We start from the raw sequence: 16,848 nt of genomic DNA, 5'->3' as shown, positions 1-16,848 counted from the left end.
AAAGCTAAGGTTTTACCCAGTAGCTTTGAGCCTCTCGTGGGACAAATTCATTTCCTCTCTAAATCTGAGTCCATATTATCTTTTGGGTCTCAATTTAATGAGGGATTGATATTGAACTGGGGAAAAATATAATTTTTTTAGCTTTATTTCTTTATAAGACAGGGAGGCTATGAAGACTTGAGGAAAAGGAAGGAGGATGATATGGGTCAGTCCTACACAGGTGAAAGGGAATTGTCTGGGGCGGGTCTGTCCACACAGAGGATGTGAGGGGCAGAGCTGGATCAGAGCTCCGTGGCTAGTTGCACAGATGGTGTATTGGGAAATGAGAATAGTTATCTGGTGAAGTTCTTGCTTAGAAGGAAGGGCCATGTTAGTGCCATGTTCCAGGTTCACTTTTTTTTTTTTTGGTCTTTTTGTCTTTTTTGAGGGCCGCACCTGTGGTATGTGGAGGTTCCCAGGCTAGGGGTCTAATCAGAGCTATTGCCTCCAGATTACGCCAGAGCCACAGCAACGCCAGATCTGAGCCATGTCTGGTGACCTACACCACAGCTCATGGCAACGCCAGATCCTTAACCCACCGAGCAAGGCCAGGGATCGAACCCGCAACCTCATGGTTCCTAGTTGGATTCGTTTCCGCTGCGCCATGACGGGAATGTCCAGGTTCACTTTCTATCAGAAATATGCCTATAGCTTAAAGAGGATATGCTCCAATGAGTTTGATAAAGAAAAAGAAGAAAAAAAAAGAAAAACAAAAAGAATTGGAAAAATGCAGTGAGCATCCTTGGTTTCCACTTCAAACTGGCTTTTGACTTTGGTGGCCCACATCCACTCCAAAGTGTTTTTCTTCAAGTGGATTCACAGGCATTCCCATTCAATTAATTGTGTATACCTGAGCCATAGAAGGCATACTGCAAAAGGTTTTGAGAGTACAGAGGGATAAATATCAACTTTTCCTTTAAGAAATGTAACATCCAGGTTTCCCAGTGTGGCTTAGTGGGTTAAGAATCTGACATATTATCCATGAAGATGGAGCTTTGATCCCTGGCCTGGCTCAGTGGATTAAGGATCCATTGTTGCCCCAAGCTGAGGCGTAGGTCACAGATGCTGCTGGGATCTGATGTTGCTGTGGTTGTGGTGTAGACCTCAGCTGTAGCTCCGATTTGACACCTAGACTGGGAACTTCCATGTGCTGCAGGTGCAGCCTTAAAAAGAAAAATAAGAAAAAAAAATAAGAAAAAGAAATGCAGCATTTAGTCTGGAAAGATATGTATAATCCACATATTGCCAGGTATCACCAGCTCATGCACATTCCTGGGGTCATATTTGCAGTGGCACCCACATTTTGATGAGGTGGAACCCCACATTTGCCCATGTGGGAACCGAGCTGTCTCTCAGAGCTTGTACGTCAGAGTCTGAAAAAGTGTGGCCATGGTCCAAATGTGGAGTTGACGTGCAGGACACAGCAGCTAGGTCTGTGGTCATTAGGCTTTTTAGCATTGGAAAAGGGTGAGGTGCGTTCTCACACCACCTCCTCCCCACTTCTCAAAGCTGCTAGTCCCCAGGGAATTCAGAGTGGGGTGGAAATCAAGAGAAAGGGATCAGCTAATGACCTTCTCCCTTGACCTCCTTGAGTTTGCATTACAGGCATTTTTCATGCTGAGAATTTCACAAGCTCTTGTGAAAATTGCTTCTGGTGGAAGAGGGTCATTGCCTGGAGGCGAGCATGGCTACTTCCCTTGGGGTGGCAGGGGAACCCCATTCAGGCTACCTTCAGGGACCTGAGCTGGAGACTCTTTTTAGGATTTCTATATGCCAGGGACTATGAAGTGTGGTTAGATGAAAGCCTTGGTGGAAGAGCTTATCTGGAGATTGTGTTTGCCGTATATACTTAGATATGTGTGTATGGCAGGGGGGGTCTTGAAGTGGATGGAGCTTCCTAGAAGGAGCACTTGAGGCTCCCCAAACTTCCATGTGGCATAGCCCCTGTCTGTGCTGTTCTACAGCTTTTCCTTTTAGGACCTGGAGCATGATATGGCTCATTCTACTTCATGCTTTAAGTGTAGAGCTTGATTGCCCACCTGAAAGCTCCTAAAAAGCACAGAAACTGAAATCTTGTCTCCCATGAGGACTGTTTTAACCATGGATTCAATTTGGTCTTTCTAGGAGTTCCCGTCGTGGCTCAGAGGTAACGAACCTGACTAGTATACATGAGGATGCAAGTTTGATCTCTGGCCTCACTCAGTGGGATGAGGATCTGGCCTTGCCATGAGCAGTGATATAGGTCCCAGACGCAGCTCGGATCCTGCATTGCTGTGGCCAGCAGCTGCAGCTCTGATTCAATCCCTAGCCTGGGAACTTCCATATGCCACAAGTGTGGCCCTTAAAAAAAAAAAAAATCCGTGTCTTTCTGGGGCTGCCTTCCAGACCCTTTGATGCAGGGCTATCAAATTCTACCAGAGAGGCTTCTCTCCCAAAGGAAAGAAGGTAAGAGTTTCTTCTGGTCTGGAACCACTAAGGCATGAACTGACCTAATCAGGAAGCTGGTGATGTGAGTTGGAGTGGATAATGGAATGGAGTCAGAGAAGTCAGATGTGGGTTAAATAAGAAAGTGGTGCTTCCTAGGTTGGCTGTGTGTCTGATTCCTCATCAAGTCAAACCAGTGACTGAGATCTGTGGTCTGGGTCCTACTAGATGAGTACAAGTCAACGACTTCTGCTTGCCCAAAGCAGCAAGGTCAGGAGGGATGGAGGAAGATGAAGAAACAGAGAGGGCTAGATTATAGTTGGCCACTTCTTTCTTTCTTTCTTTTTTTTAGGGCCACACCCATGGCATATGGAAGTTCCCAGGCTAGGGGTTGAATTGGAGTTGCAGCTGCTGGCCTACACCACAGTCACAGCAATGCAAGATCCAAGTTGCATCTGTGACCTACACCACAGCTCACGACAATGCTAGCTCCCCACCCACTGAGTGAGACCAGGGATGGAACCTGCATCCTCGTAGACACTAGTCGGATTCATTTCCGCCACGCCACGACGGGAACTCCTTAGTTGGCCCTTTCTTAACAAAACTGTGAGCAGATCACTCTCTCTGCTTCTTTAGACTCACCCTCTCTGTTGAGAATGCCAGCTCATAGCCCATGTAAGAGCCATTCCTCTTGATGAAAAGTCAGAGACTGTGAATAGGGACCAGCTCTCTAATGGCAGTTTTCCCCCGGCCTGTGTTTGGTCACTGGCTTATCAGCAAATTTTTTCAAACATTGAATGCCTGTTTGTCTCACTGGGTGGACTTTTACTTAAAATTTTACTTAAAATTCTTGTCTAGGGCACATGCAGTAAGTACAGAAAAATGTAAGACACTCTTTCTTTGGTCATTGAATAAAAGACCCAGGGGAGAAAGCCAAAGTAGCTTGTATTAATTATTAAACTTGTCCCACGGTTAGCTCTGAACTTTTACTTTGGCACGGGACACAAAACGAGTTAGGTGAGTCACGGTCCAACATAAGTGAGTTACCTGAGTGGTAGCTGCAGGCTGGGTTCTAACCAGGTAACACGGCCATCTGTTCTCGATAGAGAGGAACGAGATCATTTGGAAAAGAAAGATAATTTCTCCCTTGAGGCACAACGAGAGAGGAACCTGAAAAGGTACTGTGGGGTTCAGAAATGTCTCTTCTCTGTGTTTTCTAGGTATTGCCTTTCTTGTCAAAAGGAACTGGGGTCTGTAGTAGCAACTTTGCAGCTTTATCTCTCCAAGTCCCAAAGGAGGGAAGGATGGGAGGGGAGAGGGGAAAAGAGGAAGAGTGAGGGCAGAGCGGGGAGAGAGAGATTTGACCAAATGCACACAGCTCTCCTTTGGTTGAAAATATTCTGGTTACAAGAATTAAGTAGAGGTGTTCCCACTGTGGCGAAATGGGATCGGCAGTGTCTTGAGAGCTCTGGGACATAGGTTCGATGCCAGGCACTGCTCCGTGGGTTGGGGATCCAGGGTTGCCACAGCTGCGGCTTAGGTTGTGACTGCGGCTTGGATCTGGCCCGGGAGCTCTGTATGCTTTGGGGCGACCAAGGATGAAAAAAAAAAAAAAGGAATTAAATAGAGGCTGAGTGTGTTCTTAGAAAGTGGATAATCATATTAAGAAAAATCATATTTATTATTGATTTTATTGCTCTGTTTTAGAGGAAAAGATGTAGCTCTGAACATAGTGGTTTAAGAAAACCATTGTGTGACTCTTTACTTCCTTTGTTCTAAGCTTAAAATCACAGCCAGGTTGAAAATAGACTCTCCCCTGCTGAGCACGTTCTGTTGGGGGTAACAAGCAAACCAGATCCTGTGCTTTTGGAAGAAGTAGCAAATACTTCTGGGTACCCTTCTCTAGGCAGTAGATGTATTTCTGAAAGTTGAACGCTAAGTAGATGTAAAAATGTAGGGAATTTTGTAACTTGACCCCCTGCTGAATCTACCTGAAAATTTTAGAACTTCTCTTATAAATGCAAGTAGCCTCCACTCCAATCCCATCCACTAGGGACTTGAGGGCAGGTATACAGACTCTTTGTCTCTGTCCTAGCACAGTGCCCTATATATATTAGGCATGTAATACATGTGTGTGGAATTGAATTAACTAGAGGTGATTTATACATTGCACTGTCTTAATCAGGACATACCCCTAAGATACATTTATTCTACTTTTTTTTGGTAGCTATTCTTTTTTTCTGGGCATTTAGGGTGGCTTTTATTCTTTTGAAACGATGTAACTATTTTTTCTGGTCTCAGCATTTTATCAAGGAAATGGGTCCATCACATTGATGATGTAATGTTAACATGTGAAGCCTTGCTTCTGCTGCAGGACACTGCAGACTTTGCTGGAACTTCTACAAAGGGGTGGTTGGGCAGTAGATGTGCAGAAAATTCAAGGCTCAGGCATTGTTGTAAATTTGTTAGGAGGGTGTGGTTGGCTAAGACTCACCTTGGCCCAGAAGCTATAATAAGATGTCAGCCTATCCAACCCCTAAGAACCTGACATAAATGCAAGCATTTGTAGGAATGTTGGGAATTTGGAGGACTTTTCTTCTTTTCTTTTCTTTCTATAGGCATACCTGTGGCATATGGAAGTTCTTGGGCTAGGGGTTGAATTGGAGCTGCAGCTACTAGCCTATGCCACAGCCATGGCAACACCTGTGCCATGGCCGCATCTGTGACCTACTCCATAGCTTGAAGCACAATGGGAACTCCGGATTTGGAGGACTTTTCTTCCCAACATAGCAGAATGTCTCTGTCCCTTCTACCACCTGGTTAAGAAAGGGCATATATGGAACTGGGGATCAAATCAGCCAGCACCAAGGAGAAGGCCAGAATACTAGCAGAGTAGACTAAGACTCTAGGCATCACCCAAGCAGGGCTACCACCTGAGTTTTATGTGTCTGTGACTCCAAAAAGTATGGATTGTGCACTATGGCAGAGACAATAGAAGGCAATAATATCCCTAGGATTTGGGCCCCAGCTCAAGAAGGGGGCAAAGCCCAGATGTGTCCCCATAGGGCAAAAGCTCCAACAGTGTACATAGCAGAAATTGCCTTCCTTTCAAGTGGGTGGATTGAGAATATGGTCCAACAACCCCCTCTACTGTGGCTCAAAGGCCCACTTAGACAAAGTGGCAGGACTATTTATAGCAGAGAATCACCCTGTCCCTAGAAACATGGGTCCTACCAGGCCCTGTAGAATGTGTAGGTCCTTCATATGCCCCCTCCAACAATCAAGAAGCTGACTGAAGCAACTGAAATCATCGCAGCAGACTGGGCACACGGGAAGAGTGGCCACTGTCGCACCTGGGTTAGATGCCATATTGCCAAGGATGCTGGATTGACCTTGAACTACAGTGACTTGGTTAACGCAAGTAACTGCAGTCCTATATGTTCTAAACAACACCCAAAGTCAACAACACCCAGACTGGTATCATCTCCTGGAATTTCCAGCCGGTGAAGGATTGGCAAATGAATTATATGGGTTCGAAATATGCCTTGGTTTATATGCACGCTGCCCCTGGCCTAACCCAGGCTTTTCCCTGTCTAGGCACAAACCAGGCTGTCACCATTAGGGGACTAGAGACACTGAGCACCACGTTTGGAGACCCTTGTCCAAAAGACATGGTCACTTTTCCAAAGTCAGGAGGTTGTAGGAGCTGGTCGCGGTGGGGTGGAGTGCTGGAGGAAGTCTTGGAGAGGATGTGACCATTGGTTGACCTTCGAGCAGAACCCGGTCAAGCGGAGGCCTCGCACCCCCTCCCCGCCTTGAAATGTACATTCTGCACACAGTTTCCACCGCTGGAGCCGTGGTGTGCAAAGACGCAGTTTTGAGAGAGCAGAGTGGTGTTGAGACCGTTGGGACAGAATGCGTGACAACCCCTGTTAAAGCCCCGGTGTAAACTTTTTTTTTTTTGCTTTTTAGGGCTGCACCTTTCGCATATGGACATTCCCAGGCTAGGGGTTGAATAGGAGAGGCAGCCCACTGGCTTACACTACAGCCATGCGGATTAGAGCGCGACCACGACCTGCACTACAGCTCACCGCCAACTGGATCCTTAACCCATGGAGAAAGTCCAGGGATCAGAACCTGCCTCCTCATGGATACTAGTCCGGTTTGTTAGGCTGAGCCACAGCAGGAACTCCATGGGTGTAAACTTTAAAGATTCTGGAGGTCAGATGTGGCGATCTGCTCACCTTGCATCTGCTCAAAACAAGCCTCATATGAAATTTCCCTGGCTTATTCAACCCACTGCCTGCCAATCAGGCGTGTCAGCCTCTTTGGTCTTTCCTTGCCCTCCAACTACAGAGGCCAGTTAATTTATGAACCAACACGGGGACAGATTCTGGAGAAGGCAGCCCCTGTGTGGGGCCCTGAAGGAGGCCAGGATTTCACTAGGACACCCGAGTGTTAAGGGAATCCAGAAAGGACCAGCAGGATCCAAGGCAGAGGCTGATATGTGAGAAACTTGTCTGGGAGCGCTGGGGAGAAAAGCTTGGCAGAAGTGGGATGTGTGAGTCGGGAGTGTCCCCTGGGAGGGCTACGCAAGGAGAAACTGGAAAGATGGTGAGGTCAGACCGTGGCAGGATTGCCAAATCAGAGAGAAGGCTCTTGGTCCAAGGCGGAGAGCCCTCCAAAAGGGAAACTAACATTGGTGGGTATCTCCTTTGTGCCAGGTCATGTGTTAATTTCTTTATGTATCTATCATCTCGTTTAATTTTTTTTTTTCTCTTTTTAGGGCTGCACCTGCTGCATATGGAAGTTCCCAGGCTAGGGGTTGAATCGGAGCTGCAACTGCTGGCCGAAGCCATAGCTACTGCGATGAAGGATCCTTAACCCACTGATCGAGGCCAGGGATGGAACCCGCATCCTCATGGATACTTGTTTCCACTGGGCCACAATGGGACTTGTTTCCACTGGGCCACAATGGGAACTCCCTCACCTGTTTGATGTTGATAAAAATCCTAAGATGTGTCCTTCTTATCATTTTTTTTTTTTTTTGGTCTTTCTGCCTTTTCTAGGGCCACTCCTGTGTCACATGGAGGTTCCCAGGCTAGGGGTCTAATTGGAACTGTAGCTGCTGGCCTACACCACAGCCACAGCAACATGGGATCTGAGCCGCGTCTGTGACCCACACCACAGCTCACGGTAACTCCAGATCCCCAACCCACTGAGCAAGGCCAGGGATCGAACCCGCAACCTCATGGTTCCTAGTCGGATTTGTTAATCAGTGCGCCACGATGGGAACTCCCTTCTCATCATTTTTGAAGTGATAGAGGCTTTGCTTTGAATTGAAAGATTTAAGCACAAGAATGGCACAAGGAGGGCAGTGTTTAAGGAGCCTGGACCAGTCGTTGTGGATTGAGGGGGAGGAATCTGGGTTGTGGGGTCCAGTTTGGAGGGTCCAGCTTTGTCTTCCTCTGTTTCGTTCCTCCCTGTCTCCTCTGCTGTGAGGATAAGATCATTTCCTAGTTCCCATCAGCACTATCTTTTTTACCTTGTCACCCTGCTTAACATTTGCTTGGTTAAACTCTTCTCTTTTAGTGTTGATTGGTTCCTGGAAGACTGAGATGTCCAGAAAACGAAAACCCTCAACCCCTGTAACCACCATTAACTAGTATTTTGATATTTGGAATATATTTATTTTAAAATTTAAGCATTTGTTTATTTTTATTTTCATTTATTTATTTATTTTTGGCCAAAGCATGTAGTGACTTAATGTGGGATCTCAGTTCCCAGACCAGGGATTGAACCTGGGCTGTAGGGGTGAGTCCTAACCACTAGACCACCAGGGAACTCCCAGCATTTGTTTAATAATGATTTAATGAAAGAGGTTATTATTACTTACCCAGCTCAAACGTGCATAAATTGGGTGAGTGGGACAAGGTGAGGGGCGAAATAGTGATGATTTTATGCAAGGGTCTTAGATTGTCTTCTTTTCCCGAGTTTAAGAGGATGGTGAGTCCCTATGATGGCTCTTGGGTCGTATTGGTGTGATTTCCTTAATTTCCCAAGTTTTAACAAAACAATTGTATGTAAGCAGAAATGATAGTAATTTTTTACCTTTTTTTTTTTTAAATGAAGAACAAAAGCTATGCTGCGCCAATCAAAATTGAAAATGTGTTTCATGTCTGAGCAATTTTGAGAGAGCTGATTTAAGTAGACAAGATGACTGGCTGGCTGATATCTCTGACAAACATTAAAATACTACTTTTGGCAGGTGAGTTGGGATGTATTTTGAAGGGATTTTAGACAGAACACAATGGATAACCTTGAGACCTAGTTTATTGATACTTAAATATTCTTTAGGGAGGAAGTTTTGAAGTGTCTGCTCTTGGTTTGATTTTTTTTTCTGCTTAAAATTTTTTCTTTTCTGTTTAGTAGTGAGGTTATACATTAAATAGTTATAAATACTTACTTTAATTTTTAACAGCTAGTGGAATTTGCTGTTATAGTCCAGAGCTTCTAAAAATAACTTGTAACCTTCCTTTTATAATTCTTTTTTTGAGCCATATGATGTAATTCTTTTTAAATTTTATTGCTTTATCTTCACAAAGGGAGTAGCTTATCTTGTCTTAGTGATTAGCGACGACTTGTGTTGAAATTTCCTTTTCTTGAATTGTATCTCTAATTTTCTCAGTGAATTTGGTTCACTCTGTATCTTTTAATGGCATTTGTTTTTGGTCTTCTTTAGGTAGAAGTATCTAATATATCATTGAGGGATGATCATGGACTGGTCTGGCCAGGGCTGCCATGAATGATTGTGTTGATGTGAATGATTCCTTACACCCTTGGTTGTGCAGTGTGCCACCTGGGGAAACGTACATGGAAGCCCTGGGCTCGCCAGAGTTTGCCCTGCCTGGATTATCCTTTAACTTTTCTGGTATAGAAACAGAAAAGCATTCTTTAGACCTCACCGAGGAGCTGACCGATTTTTGCTGGTGCCCTTGAATTGGCTTTACTTTGGCCAAGGCATGTCCAGGGGCATTGTCAAAGATGGGGCATTGATAAAGTCACACTGAGATCATAGTTTCTATGGGAGAACCCAGTGTAGCCCAGCATGTGAAATCTCTCTCTCTCTCTATATATATATATACATGTATTTTATTTTATTTTATTTTATTTTTCTTTGTATTTTTAGGGCTGTACCCGCAGCATATGGAGGTTCCCAGGCTAGGCATCCAATCAGAGATGTTGCCGCTGGCCTACGCCAGAGCCACAGCAATGCGGGATCTGAGCCACATCTACAACCTACACCACAGCTCACTGAAGCGCCAGATCCCCAATCCACTTAGCAAGGCCAGGGATAGAACCTGCATCCTCGTAGATGCTAGTCGGGTTTGTTAACCGCTGAGCCACGAAGGGAATATATATATTACCAAAAATAAAAAACTGATTATTTGAATAAGAAAACAAACATATCTGACAAAATTAATTGAGAAAAGGAAAGACATCACAAATAAATACTAAAAGAAACATAAAGGAGAAAATATTACAAATACAGTGGAATTTTTTTGGTAGCTTCCACAGAATGTAGAATTTCCTGGGCCAGGGATCAAACCTGCGCCTCAGCAGCGACCCAAGGCACAGCAGTAAGCAATACCAGTTGCTTACTTCACTGGGCCACCAGGGAACTCCATTAGGTGAATTTTTAAGATTCATCAAATGAATGTCATGAATAACTTTGCCAATAAATTAAAAAATTTGAATGTGGTGGAAAATGTAAATTTAAAAACTGACCAAAGAAGATGTTTAAAAGCTAAAAGACAGGAAAATTTTAAAAACTGGATTAAAAGGAAAAAATCTTACCAACACAAAACAGTCTTATAGGTGAATTTCTCCAAATCTAAATGGAATAAATAATTCCTTTCATATGAGAACTATTTCAGAGATTAGAGAAAGGATCTAACTCATTTTTAAAGTCTATAGTTAGAGTCCAATATTACTAATGAACATAAATTCACATTTAAAAAAAATTCCAGTGCTAATTCATGCTTTGGTCCCTCTCTGAGCAGGCAAGGCAACAATATAGAAAATTCTGCATGTTTTTAGGGAGTCATTCTGATCATATATTCAAAAAGGAGAAATGATGGTGTTCTGAGCAAGAGGATTGAAACAGAGGCAACTCTTAGAAGTTTCTCCTCTTCTCTGGGAAGTGGAAATACAAGAAACAAGTGGCGACAATTAAAAATGACCACCTAGGAGTTCCCATTGTGGGGCAGCGGAAATGAATTTGACCAGGAACCATGAGGCTGCAGATTCGATCTCTGCCTCGCTTAGTGGGTTAAGGATCTGGTATTGCCTTGAGCTGTGGTGTAGGTCGCAGATGCAGCTCGGATCCCAGGTTGCTGTGGCTGTGGCTGGCAGCTGCAGCTCCAATTAGACCCCTAGCTTGGGAACTTCCATATACTGTGGGTGTGGCCTTAAAAAGCAAATAGCAAAAAAAAAAAAAAAAAAAAAAAAAGACCACCTGATTAAAGAAATATTACAGCTTCAGTAGGAACCAAATGTATCCTTGAGGCTTTTTCCAAAGGAAGTGGACATTCAGGATTGTCCTGGTGAACACAGGGTTTTTGGATATCTAGGGTGAGAAGATCAGTCAGAACTTTCCTTAAAACGGGAGTTTTGAAGATGTGGTTCCCCAGACTAGTAGCACCAGCAGCACCTGATCAGAAATGTAAATTCTTGGACCACGGACCTACTGAACCAGAAACTCTGGGGCTGAGCCAGGTGCTCTGAGTCGTATCAAGCCCCTTTGGTGACTCTGAGGAATGCTGTTTGGCTTCAGAACATTGGGGAAGCCAGTGGATTGAATCTGTACATTGAAGCCAGTGTTTCTCTTGCTCACTCCCAGTGTCTTGTCTGCGTGTCCGCATTGAACCTGAAGAAGGCAGCCTCGCAGGGGGAACATGGATCACAGTCTTTTTTGATGGTAGGTGAGGTCTTCCTACAGCATCCTAAAGAATATGAGTCTTCTATTTTCTACCTTTCTAAGAATAGAGATAGAAAAGATCTGGCAGTTGGAACCAACGGACTGACTTGTGTGTTTCTAGATGCCCACTAGCAAAGATCACATCATGCCACTTTGAGTCTGGGTCCACTTCCTTGTCCTAAGTGGTGGGGTGGTACTCCAGGAACCCCAATGAGATGAAATACACATAGCATAGAACTTGGCAGTTCGACCTCCAGAACCTTGGTTATTTTCCTTGTTGGTAATCCAGCATGTGGGGACTTCTAAGCCAGGGCTCAGTGTATCCATCTCTTCCACAGTAAAGAAGAACTTTCAGGGCTGGAAACTTCTCTCTCTCTCTGTCTTTTTTTTCTTTGTACTTTTGTCTTTTCTAGGGCCGCCCCCTTGGCATATGGAGGTTCCCAGGCTAGGAGTCCAATTGGAGCTGTAGCTGCTGCCTACACCACAGCCACAGCAACGTGGGATCTGAGCCACGTCTGCAACCTACACCACAGCTCATGGCAACACCGGATCCTTAACCCGCTGAGCAAGGCCAGGGATTGAACCCGCAACGTCATGGTTCCTAGTTGGATTCGGTAACCACTGAGCCACGATGGGAGCTCCTGGGAAATCCTTTAAAAAAATTTTCTTTTTTTTATTAAAGTGTAGTTGATTTATAAGGTTCAGTCAACTTCTGCTGAACAGCAAAGTGACCCCCCCCCCATACATTCTTTTTCTCATATTATCTTCCATCACATTTTATCCAAGGGATTGGATTGAGTTCCCTGGAGTACAGATAGATAAGTACAGGAGAACCTCATCACTTATCTATTCTAAGTGTAGTAATTTGTATCTAACCCCAAACTCTCAGAAGGGCCGGAAAACTCCTTCCTGGTTTAGGAAGATGGACCTCAAGAAATAATTTTCTTTTTCAAATAAAATCATGAACGAGAACATTCATTCGTATAGCACTCATTAATTAATGCCTTTGGAAATGGGGGGTATTGCTTTAATCTTAGGTCAACCTAAGAGCCTCCCCATGCCCCCTGTGGCATGTTTTCATGTTACCCTGTGTGGATCACAACTCTGCTCAGCTCCCCTTGTGTTTAGGTTTGGAGTTGGGTCTCCTTTATCCGGCCAATGGTACTCAGCTAGAGATCCACCTGGTGAATATGGCTGTGCCCGCGCTGCCCAGAATCCCCTGTGACATCTCTCCTCTCTTCCTGGATTTGCCAGCAGTGATGTGCAGGACCAGGTACGTCTGCCCGAGAAGGAGAAGACCAGATGGGACGAGTGCTTTGCTGTCCCATCTAGTCTTGGCAAATTAGAGCAACTCCTGCTCTATGACTGTGATGACCGGTGTGGTTCCCTATCAGGGCTTTGGGGCTTAAGGGAGGATGAGATTAAGGGAAATGTTTCTGAGAATTTTGAAATATTTACAAGAAGGGGCTAGATTATGCTTCTGAGTTTTTTGGGTAAGGATCTCTATTTTTATTAAGAGTTCAAAAAATGGGGCCATCTTGCCATCGATTCTTTTAGGATAGTCATGATTGTAATAATTATACATAAACTAAAAACCAGTTAGAAAGGAAATTTGCCTTCATCCTCTGTCTGCTGAGTTCGATAGGATTTTTATAGGATTCCAGATAATCCATTGTCCTGCTTAAGTTTTTGTTGGTTCCTGAAAGTTTACACTAGTTCTTTCTTTCTTTAGTGACTTAAGATGCTGCCTGAAAGTGGACCATTGGTTAAGGGAAAAAAAGATTATTTTCTTTTGTCTTCTCTTCCCTCTTTCAGAAAGTACCCCCTTCCGTCTCTGTTGAACCAATGATATTGTAAATGCCACCTCTTCCCTGAAAAACCATCTGAGTGTAATCCTTCCTTTCTTTGAAATGGGGACAAGTAGGAACTGAAATCCAGGCTTTGTGGAAGGAGCACCTTATAGCAATTCACCGGCATGATATGTGTGTATGTATGTGTGTATACCACACATACATTTTTTTGGTGCAGCTCATCCTCTCGAAGGGAGGACTTTTTTGTAATTTACAAAAAGACATGGTATGCACAACTTAGTGGCCCTGTTTCTTCAGCCTTATGGTTCCCATGGCACTATGTCCATTGCCCACTTTTCAGATTTATCCTTGCAAAATTAAGTGCTTTGAGTTCAGAGGGTATGATCAGCCTACCCTCGTAATCCTTATGACGCTTTGCACAATATCTTGGAGTAAAAGATGCTCAATAGATGTCTATTGAATTAAAGTTCCTAATAGCACTACTATTGGTAGAGATGTTTTTCTTAGGTTTTATGATATATTTGGGCATAGCGTTCCTGCAAGAACTTGCCATGAGATAAGTAACAGCTCTAATGATTTGTATGTTCTGTCTCCTCAATCCCAATCTACTAGTGCTTTTAGGATGCCCCATTGGGGGTTCTTGTCATGGCGCAGTGGAAACGAATCTAAGAACCATGAGGTTGTAGGTTTGATCCCTGGCCTCACTCAGTGGGTTAAGGATCCAGCATTGCTGTGAGCTGTGGTGTAGTTTGCAGATGTGGCTTGGATCCTGCCCTGCTGTGGTGTAGGCTGGCAGCTGAAGCTCCAATTCAACCCCTAACCTGGGAACCTCCATATGCTGAGGGTGCAGCCCTAAAAAGCAAAAACAAAAAACCCAAACAAACAAACAAAATGCCCCACTGATTTTATCTTATTTAATTAATTAATTTATTTTTGGCTGCATCTGTGGCATGTGAAAGTTCCCGGGCCAGGGGTCAAACCTGTGCCACAGCAGTGACAAGGCTGAATCCTTAACCAATAGGCCATCAGGGAACTCACCATTAATGTTTTTTTTCTTCTTTCTTTTCTGGCACCCTGAAGCATATGAAGTTCCCAAGTCAGGGATCAGATCCAATCCACAGATGCAACCTATGCTGAAGCTGTTGGCAATGCCAGATCCTTTAACACACAGACTAGGGATTGAATCTGTGTCCTGGTGCTACAGAGACACTGCCAATCCCATCGTGCCACAGTGGGAACTCCTCACCATTGATTTTATATCATCTTTTTAGAAAAAAAGAAATATTACCCTCTTAAATGTACTCATTGATTGGACGATGAGTATTCAAATTCAATTAACATTCAAATGTTGGAAAATGTGCATTTTATCATCAGTGAAATGCTATCATCTTCATTATCATAAAAAGACATGTCTGCTTTCTCCAGAATAGGTATTATAGCATCAATGTGAGCCACAAATACAATTTAACATTTCCTAGTAACCACATTAAAAAGTCAAAAGAAGGAGGCAAAATTAATTTTAATAATACATTTTATTTAATTTAACATATGCAAAATATTGTCACTTCATATGGCATCAATATATAAATTATTAATGAGATACTTTATATCCTTTTTGGCATGCGAAGTCTTTAAAATTCAGTGTCTATTTTACACTTACAGCATATCTTAATTGAAATTAGCCAATTCAAGTGCTATGTTTCAAGTGCTCAATAACTACATATGGCTAATGGCTAACATATTGGACAGTGCAGATTTAAATATTTAAGATCATACTAAAGATTTTAGGAGAAGTATTGAAAGTCAGAAACTTCTAAAATCTAACTCCTTCCTCCCTTTCATAAAAATCAGAATGAATGGTAGCCTCAAAGAGGCGAAGAAGTCACTGTGATATTCATGAAAAGAAGTAAGAAGATATAGAGATATCCATCAAGATCTCTCTTGATGGAGTGTTTATGGGCTGCTGGATAATTAAGTCAAGAATTTTTGGCAACATATAACATCAATGCCTTTTATCAGAAAAAGCCTAGGATTCAAGTACCCTTCAGTTGTGGTGTTCACATGCCCAGTTCCCTTAATCTATTTGAAATTCTCATTTTTTAAAAAATGGAAACTGGAGGAGATTATCAATCAATGTCCCTTCCGACTCTTAAAATCCTGTGAACCTATGATTTTGAGAAATATGGCAGAATTTTTAAAATTTTAGGCACTTTCAGTTAAACATTCACAACTTCTTTTGCTGAAGGATCCAATCTTTAAAGTCTAGTAGATGAGTGGGTAGAGGAGGTGAAAGTGAAATTCCAGATCCGTGGGGTAGCTCTGTTTCACCAGTGCAGGGGGGCATTTGCGATGGTCCAATGGTGCTGCCACCTTTGGCAAGTCATGTTTTTAAAAATGTATTTATTTTAAGATTTTTATTTTTTCTATTACAGTTGATTTACAATGTTCTATCAATTTCTGTCATACAGCAAAGGGACCCAATCATATATATATGTGTGTGTGTGTGTGTGTGTGTGTATATATATATATATATATATATATTCTTTTTCTAACATTATCTTCCATTGTGTTCCATCACAAGTGACTGGATATAGTTCGCTGTGCTATACAGCAGGATCTCATTTTTTTTTTTTTTTTGATTCACAAAGATTTCTACTTTCTGCCCTCAGATCTCTGCTGTCTGAAGCCCATGAGGGTCTGTACTACCTGGAAGTGCAGTCTGGGGGCCAGGTGGCAGGCAGTCCAAGTCCAGGACCAGGAGACAGCTGCACTTTCAAGGTGGGTTCCTAAGGGTGGAGGAATGTGAGTTTGCCTGGTCTGAGGGTGTGCCTGCCCTATGGATGAGCGAGTGATCAATCAGCAGGGTGGGGTGGTGCTGGCTGCTTTGCCAGGGTGAGAAGGCAGGTGGATGATAGTTATGGGGTTTCTGAGATGAACCTAATGAACGGAAATATAGAGCCTGTGTATGTCAGGCTCTAGCAACGTGCTTTATGCACATTCATTTAATGCTCACAACAATTTTATGGGGTAGCTTTTTATTATCCTATTTTTACAGACGAGCAATCTGGGGCTCAAGGGGATGGAATAATTTGCCCACATTGTCCAGGTCATAACTGACGGAACCAAGATGTAAACCTGCATCTAAATGTTCACTTAAGCAGAAGTCCATGGAGGGGCCAGAGAGATGACCTTTCTGCATCAGAGTTTTATTTTACATCTGGGATCATCTGAAGTCTCAGTCAGGTGAAGGGACTCAGGGACCCAAGTTCCACCTTCCTCCTGGCTTCACAGTTGATTTCTGCTTCTTCTTCCAATCCTAAATGGAAAGGGCATTTGCTGCTGGAATTCTCCTTCAAGCTCAGAAAGATCAAACAGCAAGGAGAGAGAGAGAGAGAAAGGGAGAGAGAGTTAGTTTATGAACCAATGCCTGGCTTATTTTAGAGCTTCTATATGCATTAATTTTATGTTGGGGCTTCATTTTATGTTTCATTTCAGATTGGGTTTTCCACTAAAATAATTTCTGAAAGCAGAGGTTCTAGACTTTCCATAAAAGGCAGTGGTTTGGCAAGGCTCTTGCTGTAGTTGTACTTTCCC

General features: G+C 43.4%; 1 protein-coding gene across 2 annotated transcripts in view; it reads left to right on the top strand.

Annotated features, from left to right (window-relative positions):
- Positions 1-3,501: 3,501 nt before the first annotated feature.
- PKHD1 (PKHD1 ciliary IPT domain containing fibrocystin/polyductin) overlaps positions 3,502-16,848 on the top strand; it is a 484,027-nt gene continuing 470,680 nt past the window's right edge. Inside the window, exons 1-5 of one of the 2 annotated variants that reach the window (XM_047795623.1) lie at positions 3,502-3,641; positions 8,596-8,731; positions 11,366-11,443; positions 12,572-12,716; positions 15,924-16,032. In XM_047795623.1, the coding sequence (XP_047651579.1) occupies positions 8,680-8,731; positions 11,366-11,443; positions 12,572-12,716; positions 15,924-16,032 (384 nt within the window). In that variant the 5' untranslated portion in view covers positions 3,502-3,641; positions 8,596-8,679. The remainder of the gene's footprint in view (positions 3,642-8,595; positions 8,732-11,365; positions 11,444-12,571; positions 12,717-15,923; positions 16,033-16,848) is intronic. The other variant, XM_047795624.1, reaches the window with a different exon arrangement.

The sequence above is a fragment of the Phacochoerus africanus genome, chromosome 9, assembly GCF_016906955.1.
Source record: "Phacochoerus africanus isolate WHEZ1 chromosome 9, ROS_Pafr_v1, whole genome shotgun sequence".
Taxonomy (NCBI): Eukaryota; Metazoa; Chordata; class Mammalia; order Artiodactyla; family Suidae; genus Phacochoerus; species Phacochoerus africanus.
The sequence above is the reverse complement of the archived record's forward strand: the minus strand, read 5'-3'. Positions and strand labels throughout refer to the sequence as shown.